The 9,780-nt window shown below is 46.8% G+C and overlaps 2 protein-coding genes across 6 annotated transcripts in view; both read left to right on the top strand.

Moving 5' to 3' along the window:
• The window catches only part of LOC139911314 (BCL2/adenovirus E1B 19 kDa protein-interacting protein 2-like), a 225,970-nt gene extending 224,371 nt beyond the window's left edge, over positions 1-1,599 (top strand). For all 4 annotated transcript variants that reach the window (XM_078290274.1, XM_078290272.1, XM_078290275.1 and 1 more), the window contains one exon: positions 1-1,599. This exon is cut by the window's left edge and continues 128 nt beyond it. The gene's annotated coding sequence lies outside the window, so the exon portion shown is untranslated.
• On the top strand, positions 949-9,780 carry LOC139932360 (nuclear factor 7, ovary-like). 2 transcript variants are annotated; one of them, XM_078290254.1, is made up of 2 exons: positions 949-1,023; positions 8,293-9,780. In XM_078290254.1, exons 1-2 carry the CDS (start codon positions 949-951, stop codon positions 9,670-9,672), a joined length of 1,455 nt encoding a protein of 484 aa, XP_078146380.1. In that variant the 3' UTR covers positions 9,673-9,780. The 2 variants fall into 2 exon arrangements, with proteins under 2 accessions (XP_078146380.1, XP_078146381.1); XM_078290255.1 differs by lacking the exon at positions 949-1,023 and adding an exon at positions 8,119-8,167 and having other exon boundaries at positions 8,255-9,780.

The following is a 9,780-nucleotide window of genomic DNA, read 5'->3' as shown; positions in this document are numbered from 1 at the left end:
TTTTACATTTCAGGCCTTCGGCTGCTGCTCTGACCCACAGCGACTCACAGCGAGGGAGCGGCGCAGTGTTTTGCTCAAAGACACTTCAGCGGTGTGGAAACATCACGTTTGTGCCAAAAAATACAGCTGAAAAACACTCAGCTGTGAGCGGGAAGTTCAAATTCAGTCAGTGACTCAAGGATCCAATCACTGTGACTCTGTAGAGAGGAAGTGGCATTCATTGTTCCCTCTTAAAAACTCTGAATTATCCCTTACAAAAAAAAAGTCACATGTGAAAAGCCTTGTGCACATGTGCTTTTGGGACACGTTGGTTTTCATATGTGAGCAATTTGTTTCACGTTGTTTTCTGACATCACATGTGACAGTTTTTACTTCAGATGTGAAAATTTCATTCATCGGTGAAAAGTGTTTTTTCCAACATTTTTAACCTCCCATTACATATTTATTCACATGTGAAAACTTAAATTTCACATGCAAAGAGACAATAAACAGGTGGAAATGTGATTTGCGCATGGGAAGTGGGAAATCTCACATATGAAACTGACGAGTCCAAAACCCACATGAGCTTTGAATTCACAGGTTTTCACATGTGACTTTATTATAAGGGAATTCACACACGATATGGCTCGAAGAATTAATTTTTTCATCTGGCAAATACATGGAGGACATTGATATTTTAAGTGAAGTGAATTAATGAATTTAATAATTAGATTTTCTCCTGCGCTAATGCTACTTTCTCTGTGGCTATAAAACAATATTTAAATCTGATTCTTAAATATTGAAAGATTTGGAGAAAAAAAAATGTTGATCATCTCTCTCAGACAGCAGGAAATTATTTTACTGCCTCTGTGAACATGAACCAGTCAGATTATTTCAGGGTATTTTTCAATAATAGGACGATAAAACAAACCCTGTATTAAACCACAGGCTGATCCAGAGTTCATATTCATGTTGTCTTTGATAAACAGTGATCAAATATCTCTTATCTGTTTTATAGTGATGCTCTCTGTGAACATGGATAAGGTTTGTGTAGAAATGATAGTGGATGGTACCAATATAACTAATGAGATACATCAGGGCTGTAATAAATGTAATAAAACCTAATTGAAGTGGATCGGACTTCAGGTTGTGACGGTGCTGCGAGTCCTGGAGGATTTACTGAGGCTCAGCATGCAGGTTGAGTTCACTGTTAATATTTCTGATGTGTCAGTTTGGGAAAATATTTTTTTTTTATGTTTAATTGATATGTAATTAAAATTACATAATGAGCAAACAAAGGGTTTAATTGCAAAATGCTATATTCATATATCCATTTTTGTAAATTCCTATAATTTTGTTATTCATCAGGCAATATCTGACAAACATAAATGATTCTGCCCTAAGAAAAAAAGTATTTTATAATCAGAAGTCTTCAGATGAATCCTAACTTCAACACTAACCTGTAATGTGCTTCACTCAGTATGGGGGAGTGGGTGTCATGTTTTTGTTTTTTAAATGGTGGATCATCCATCTCTTCATGTTTAACTCCTCTCGTGTCACATGGTGGAGGCTTTTATCCAGATATGTTTTGGAGTACAATAAAATCATGATGGTCCAGTCTTTCAGTCTTTAGCAGGTCATTTAAAAATATATAAATATACAGTATATATATATTATGTGTGACATTTCTGCTGTAGTGTTTCCCCCTGTGCTTTTATGTTGTTGTGATTCTTTGGGGGTCATTTTGATTTTGATTCCACATCTGACCCTGTTCTGTGCAGGTTGCATTGATAGAAACACTGTTCTTTGGATACTTTATCAATATAAAAACGATCATTCTCACCACTGTGACTACAAGTCTTTTAATTTAAATCCTAATTTTGCGAAATTGTGCTATTATTCCAACTTCCAAGTTTTTTGGCCCGTCATCCATAAGTCGCTGGTAGATCGTTGGCTTCGCTGCTCCATGCTAACAATTTAGCATTTATACACTAACTATCACTCTGCTAGCATGGAGTTATTGATCTACCGGTGACACTTGGATGATTTTGGTGTCTATGTTCTCATCACTTAACGGCTAAGCTGGCCAACGGGACAATCTATCAAAAACTTGATGTATTTAAGAAGAAAAAGTACGTTTAAAGGAATAGTTCACCCAAAAATGAAAATTCTGTCATCATCTACTCACCCTCATGCCAAATGAAACATAGGTGAAGTTTGTCCATATAACACACAGGGAGGCTGCAGCACAACTTGGTAGCAGCCTTCTCCAAAACAACTGAAGTCAATGGGGACCAAACAATCACACTGTGAATAGAAAGACCTATACACCATTATGTGTTGCAAATCAATCAGCTGTAGTTAAGATTTGCACTAAATGATGGTGTAAATATACTGCAGGTCTTGTTGGAGCTCTGAAGAACTGGTCCCCACTGACTTCAGTTGTTTTGGAGAAGGCTGCTATAGAGTTGTGCTGCAGCCTCCCTGTGTGTTATATGGACAAACTTCACCTGTGTTTCAACTGGCATGAGGCTGAGTAGATGATGACAGAATTTTCATTTTTGGGTGAACTATTCCTTTAAGTTAAATGTCAGCAACGTAGCAGGACTTGTAGTTGAGTGGGATATTCAGTCAGCAGCAGAACGAGACGAGTCTGCTGCCTCGAACCTGAACTGAGTTCATACTGAGACTAACTGAATAATAAACTGAACAGAGACTGAGCAAACCCCTCTGTCTCCTGTTTACTACTGGGGAGGGAGGAGAGAGAGGAGAGAGGGAGGAGAGGGAGGAGAGGGAGAGAGGGAGGAGAAGGAGGGAGGATAGGGAGGAGAGGGAGGAGAGAGAGGAAAGAGAGGGAGGAGAGAGAGGGAGGAGAAGGAGGAGAGAGAGGAGAGAGAGGGAGGAGAGGGAGGAGGTGGAGAGAGGGAGGAGAGAGAGGAGAGAGAGGAGGAGAGAGAGGAGAGAGGGAGGAGAGAGAGGAGAGAGAGGAGAGGGAGGAGAGGGAGGAGAAGGAGGAGAGAGAGGAGAGAGAGGGAGGAGAGGGAGGAGGTGGAGAGAGGGAGGAGAGAGAGGAGAGAGAGGAGGAGAGAGAGGAGAGAGGGAGGAGAGAGAGGAGAGAGAGGAGAGGGAGGAGAAGGTGGAGAGAGGGAGGAGAGAGAGGAGTGAGAGGAGAGGGAGGAGAAGGTGGAGAGAGGGAGGAGAAGGAGGAGAGAGAGGAGAGGGAGGAGAGGGAGGAGAGAGAGGAGAGAGAGGAGAGGGAGAGAAGGGAGAGGAGAGGAGAGAGGGAGGAGAGAGAGGAGAGGGAGAGAAGGGAGAGGAGAGGAGAGAGAGAGGAGAGGGAGGAGAGGGAGGAGAGAGAGGAGAGGGAGGAGAGGGAGGAGAGAGAGGAGAGGGAGGAGAGGGAGGAGAGAGGGAGGAGAGAGGGAGGAGAGAGAGGAGAGAGAGGAGAGGGAGGAGAGAGGGAGGAGAGAGAGGAGAGAGAGGAGAGAGAGGAGGGAGAGGAGAGAGAGGAGGGAGGGAAGGGAGGGGAAGTGGGAGAGCGAGATTGATAGAGTGACAGAAAGAGCAAGAGAGGTGGGGAATAGTGTGTGTGTGTGTGTGTGTGTGTGTGTGTTTTGAAAAGCTGTAAGGAAAGAGAGGAGGGGTGTTTGGCTTCAGAGCACTGCAGCCATTAATAAAGAAACAGTGTGTGTGTGTGTGTGTGTGTGTGTGTGTGTGTGTGTGTGTGTGTGTGTGTGTGTGTGTGTGTGTGTGTGGAGGTGAGACTGGCCTGTCTGAACCCACCGACTGGACAGGAAATGGACTGTGACAGCTACAGGAAGTGAGGTAGCCGAGTAAACTCAATAAACAGGAACACAGAACAGTGTGTGTGTTTGTGTGTGTGTGTGTGTGTGAGGTGTGTGAGATTGGAAGCAGGAGTGTGTTTACTCAGTCCAGAGTACTGTGTGTCGCTGACAGACAGAGCTGTGTGTGTGTGTGTGTGTGTGTGTGTGCGTGTGTGTGTGTGTGTGTGTGTCAGGTTGTCAGGTTCAGTCTGCTGCTGCTGGTTTTTACACTGACGTCTGGTTTTGTGTTGAAAGAAATATTAAAAGAAGAATAATAAACATTTTCCAATCAATACCTGTCTGTTCTGGTCACGCCTTCCTGGGAAAAATCCTCTGCCGCACAGGAAGTGATGCGTTTTACATTTCCTGTTCGTTTGGAATAATGCTGCATTCCATTGAACTTGGAACTCGGAGAAAAAACGATTTCCGACACGGAAAAGTGCAACAGAACGGTCGTTCAACTCGGAGTTCCCGGTCGGAAATTCAGGCAAGATCCATTCTGCCCGAGTTCTCCGATGTAAACACAGCTGACCTCACAGCAGTATGACCTCACAGCAGTATGACCTCACAGCAGCATGACCTCACAGCAGTATGACCTCACAGCAGCATGACCTCACAGCAGTATGACCTCACAGCAGTATGACCTCACAGCAGTATGACCTCACAGCAGTATGACCTCACAGCAGCATGACCTCACAGCAGCATGACCTCACAGCAGCATGACGTCACAGCAGCATGACCTCACAGCAGCATGACCTCACAGCAGCATGACGTCACAGCAGTATGACCTCACAGCAGTATGACCTCACAGCAGTATGACCTCACAGCAGTATGACCTCACAGCAGTATGACCTCACAGCAGCATGACCTCACAGCAGTATGACGTCACAGCAGTATGACCTCACAGCAGTATGACCTCACAGCAGTATGACGTCACAGCAGTATGACCTCACAGCAGCATGACCTCACAGCAGTATGACCTCACAGCAGTATGACGTCACAGCAGTATGACCTCACAGCAGTATGACCTCACAGCAGTATGATGACGCACACGGTGAAAAGTAAACTGAATTATCTTTGCATCAATTTGTACCTGTAATAAACTTGTAATAAAACTTGATTTGACTTGATATGTAGTTTTTGTGCTTTCCATTTGTAACATAATTCAGTTGATTTGTGCTTTGTTACCAGATAGAAGTCTTTGCTAGTATGAACTAGCCTGCTATGTTACTAGAGCTGTCAGATAGCTAACGTTGATGTTAATGAAGAAGATCAGCCGAGACTTAGAGCTTATTTCAGATTACTTAAGATATTTGGTCACAGTTAGCAGGTTATCTAGGGAGCTAGCCAACATTAGTAACTGTTCGTCCCATCTTTTCTCTCTCGCACGTCTCTCCTCACACACACACACACACACACACACTAATACACAGCGAACCTTGGACTGACGGACCTGAATAGCTTGGACGACTGATAGGCCAGCTGCTGGATCCCACATTTTTTGGAGTCGATTCCAACTGCGACTCCTTGTAACAGAATTGATGGAATCGATTCTAAATCAATTCTGATTCCAAATTAAAATCAACACCAAAATTTAAGTTTTACGCCGGTTGGCATTCAACCAATGAGCCTTCAATTTCTCCCCCCCCGCTCCCCACTTGTGAAATGGATCAGACCAAGGCAATCAAACACAGATTAGTATAGGTAGGCCTAAATCAGAATTAATTACAACTTTGTTTAAATTAAACAGTTTCTTCAATTCCAGAGTTTGGAGTCGAGATTGCAACAGGAGTCGACTCCAATTCCGTTTATTAGTAGAATGATTCTCAGAGTCGATGTGATGGAATCAAGAATCGACTTTATTGGAGTCGAGTCCCCCCCTTATGCCCCTTTTTTCATTTGAGCACCTTCCCCTGAAGAACTCTCTGCACGTCCCTGAGTGATAGTGTATTTAACAGTCCCACGGTGTTACAACTGAACAACATGCCTTTAAAGAATTAAGCTCTCACGATTATCATTATTGTGTTCTGGATTTAGAAATAGAAATCTACAGTTTATTCGCAAGACACTGTGTATTCATTTTGGAATCATTACCTTTTGTTCATAATTGAATATATCTCATCTCTCACATCATCTACAAATCTCTTGGAAATCTCATTTTGGATTCAAACTCTTCAAATCCAAATCAAACACTAGTTGTCTGGAGCCTCTATCAGACTACAATACCCAGAGAGCAACGAGAGAGAAACTGTCATGGGAGTCAATTTTGCTCGACTCACAGTAAAGTACTTTTTTCATCATTTATCTGCCTCCGTGTGTCTGCATCTGGGTCCTAGTCTCTGCTCATCACAGAACAATCTGGCCAACCATGGACCCAGCAGACGGATCATTTGAGGATGAGCTGCATGACTTGCTGCAGTAGTGTGTACAGACAGGCAGCTCTGAATATGGCACGCAGGGAAGCGTCCTCTAAGCCTTGGCTGAGGAATTAGTTACCTGACTTCCTCAACGCCCCTGATTCTCAGCCTGCTTCCCGGCCTGCTAGCCTCCAGTCTGCTAGCTTCCAGCCTGCATCCCAGCCGGCTAGCAACAAACCGGATTCCCAGCCTGCACCTCGGCTCGCTGGCAACAGACCTGATTCCCAGCCTTCACTCCAGCCTGCCAGCAATCGGCCTTCACCCCGGGCTGCCAGCAGCCAGTCGATTAGGCTCGGGTTCGTGAGCCTGCAGCCTTCCTGTCCGGAGCCGGCTAGCCCGCTACCTGCCTGTCCTGATCCTGCCTGTCTTGATCCGGCATGCCCTGAACCCCAAGAGTCTTCTACGGAACAACTGAGGAGCCGCCCTGACACCCAGCGGTCACCCTTTCAAGGGACTCGATTTGCCATTTTCACGGGGTACTGTGGAGTCTCCAAAAGGAGGCGTGGTCCCCATGGCTCCCGACACCACTGGCTCTCTCAGCTGCCCAGCGCCACAGAGTCCTTGCCGAAGTCCTGCCTGAGCCCCAGTTGGCCATCCTTACTGACGTCCTGTCTGAACCCCAGTTGGCCGTCCCTCCCAGATGATCTCCCAGATCATCAGTCGGCCGTCTTCGCCGACATCCAGCCAGACCTCCAGCTGCCGGCCTCCGGTCCCGCACTCCAGCTGCCGGCCTCCAGTCCTGCACTCCAGCTGCCGGCCTCCGGTCCCGCACTCCAGCTGCCAGCCTCCGGTCCTGAACTCCAGACGCCGGATGCTTATCCAGCAGCCTGCCCCGACCTGCAGCCGAATCTTCTGGTACCAGCTGCCTTTCCTGACCTCCAGCCTTGCCGCCGACCTCCAGAGTGGTCCTGCCTACGTCGCCGGCCTCCACAGCGGTCTTGTCTACGTTACCAGCATCCTGACCATCGTCCAGCGTTGCTCTGCCCTTCGCTCCTGCAATTTGGTCGCCCTCCAGATCTGTTACGCCCGTCTGCCCAGTCCCCAGGCCGTCCGCCTGAAGTCCCCGGCTCCATTCTTCAGCGCCCAGACCACTTGCCCCTGAACCCCTCCTCCAGACCCCCTCCACCCACCCTGCTCGGTGTTCCTGATCGGCTTGGTGGGACGTCTGGAATCCGTGCCTGGGGGGGGGGGGGGTCCTGTCATGGGACCGACTGTTCCATTGCCTGCCTCACCTCCTGACCCGCCTGCCTCTCCTACTCCTCTCTGATCTCTTTGTCTGTTTGTCTGTGTGTCTTGTCTATGTGTTGTGTTTCTAGGTCCCGTTGAGAGCTTCAATCAGTCCAGTCCAGCTCCTCCCTGCACCAGCTGGCCTTAATTCACAATTACTCTAGCAACATATATATACCAGTCACTTTCCCTTCAGTCCCTGCCAGATTGTCTAGTGTGTTCTTCCTAGCTGTCCCACGTTTGTTCATGTTTCTGTTTGTAGTTATCTGAACTCTGTCTTGTCTGACTCTGCCTGGTTTAGTTGCCTTTTTTGTATTTTGCTCGACTCACAGTAAAGTACTTTTTCATCATTTATCTGCCTCCGTGTGTCTGCATCTGGGTCCTAGTCTCTGCTCATCACAGAAACACTGTGAATGAAACTCAGCTCTGCTCTATTACAGTAAACAGCTGAGCATTTAGGAGAAATGGGCTGACAAAGCTCCGCCCCTTACCTGACTCACCTGAGACAAACCAGGAAACAGAGTTTATTATTCTTCACTCCTCACTGAGAAGAGACACACACACCGAGAGACAGACGATAAGATTCACCTTCAGACCAAACCCACGACTTCCACTGAGGGAGGACAGCTACAGGAGGGAATACTGGGAATACTGGGAATACTGCCACTTTAACCTGCTGCTGACTCAGGAGTGTTAGAAGAAACACGACTCAAAGTCAAAGTAACTTTCAGGGAACATTCTAGAGGAGGGAGTGGTGCCACGACTGACTGACTTCCTGTTTGAGCGGTCTGTCTGGTTTGTTTTCAGCTTCACTCAGAGAGAAAATGTCTTCCAGATCAGAGGAGGATTTCTCCTGTTCTGTCTGCTGTGACATCTTTAAAGATCCTGTCGTCCTGTCATGTAGCCACAGCTTCTGTAAAGCCTGTCTGCAGAGCTGGTGGACAGAGAAACAAACACATGAGTGTCCACTTTGTAAGAGAAGATCTTCAAGGAGTGAACCACCTCGTAACTTGACGTTAAAGAACCTGTGTGAGTCTTTCTTACTGGAGAGAGATCAGAGAGCTTCAGCAGGATCTGAGCTTCTCTGCAGTCTGCACTCTGAGAAACTCAAGCTCTTCTGTCTGGACCATCAGCAGACAGTGTGTCTTGTCTGTCGAGATTCAAAAACACACACCGACCACAGAATCAGACCCATCGATGAAGCTGCACTGGATCACAAGGAGGAACTTCAGGAATCACTGAAGCCCTTAAAGGAGAAACTGGAGCTCTTTAATGAAGTTAAAGGGAACTGTGATCAAACAGCAGAACACATTAAGGTCCAGGCCCGACGCACAGAGAGGCAGATTAAGGAGGAGTTTAAGAAGCTTCACCAGTTTCTACAAGAGGAAGAGGAGGCCAGGATCGCTGCACTGAGGGAGGAAGAGGAGCAGAAGAGTCGGACGATGAAGGAGAAGATCGAGGGTCTGAGCAGAGAGATAGCAGCTCTTTCAGACACAGTCAGAGCCATAGAGAAGGAGCTGAGAGCTGAAGACGTCTCGTTCCTGCAGAACTACAAGGCTACAGTGGAAAGAGTCCAGCGCCCCCTGCTGGAGGATCCACAGCTGGTCTCAGGAGCTCTGATAGACGAGGCCAAACACCTGGGCAACCTGAGCTTCACAGTCTGGGACAAGATGAAGGAGATGGTCTCCTACACTCCTGTGATTCTGGACCCAAACACTGCCAATCCAGAACTCATCCTGTCTGAAGATCTGACCAGTGTGAGATGTGGAGAGGAACAGAAGCTTCCTGAAAACCCAGAGAGGTTTGACTCCTACCTCACTGTCCTGGGATCTGAGGGCTTTAACTCAGGAACTCACAGCTGGGATGTTGAGGTTGGAGACAGTACAGTGTGGTACCTGGGTGTGGCAGCAGAGTCTGTCCAGAGGAAGAGAAACATATGGTCTGCATTATGGACAATATGGTTCTCTGATGGTAAATACGGAGCAGTCTCCCCATCAGATCCAGGCACTGATCTCCCAGTGAAGAAGAAGCTCCAGAGGATCAGACTGCATCTGGACTGGAACAGAAGAAGGCTGTCATTCTCTGATCCTGATACTAACACACACATACACACCTTCACACACACTTTCACTGACAGGCTGTTTCCATACATTGCCACCAACAATGAACTCTCTCTGAAGATTTTACCAGTGAAGGTCTCTGTAACAGTGGAACAGCACAGTTAGAGATGATGATGATGATGATGATGATGATGATGATGATGATGATGATGATGATGATGATGATGAAGATGATGTCATGTATGCAATCCATCCCTTTTTGTAATGGGAATA

This window comes from Centroberyx gerrardi, chromosome 19 (genome assembly GCF_048128805.1).
Source record: "Centroberyx gerrardi isolate f3 chromosome 19, fCenGer3.hap1.cur.20231027, whole genome shotgun sequence".
NCBI classification, from domain to species: domain Eukaryota; kingdom Metazoa; phylum Chordata; class Actinopteri; order Beryciformes; family Berycidae; genus Centroberyx; species Centroberyx gerrardi.
Note: the sequence above shows the minus strand (reverse complement) of the source record. Positions and strands in the feature narration are given on the sequence as shown.

Bases quoted from the DNA above. Each gene is read 5' to 3' on its own strand.
- LOC139932360 (XM_078290254.1), top strand. From the start codon at position 949: ATGTTGTCTTTGATAAACAGTGATCAAATATCTCTTATCTGTTTTATA. The intron at 1,024-8,292 runs GTTTGTGTAGAA...AGATCAGAGGAG, and splicing joins TCTCTGTGAACATGGATAAG to GATTTCTCCTGTTCTGTCTG.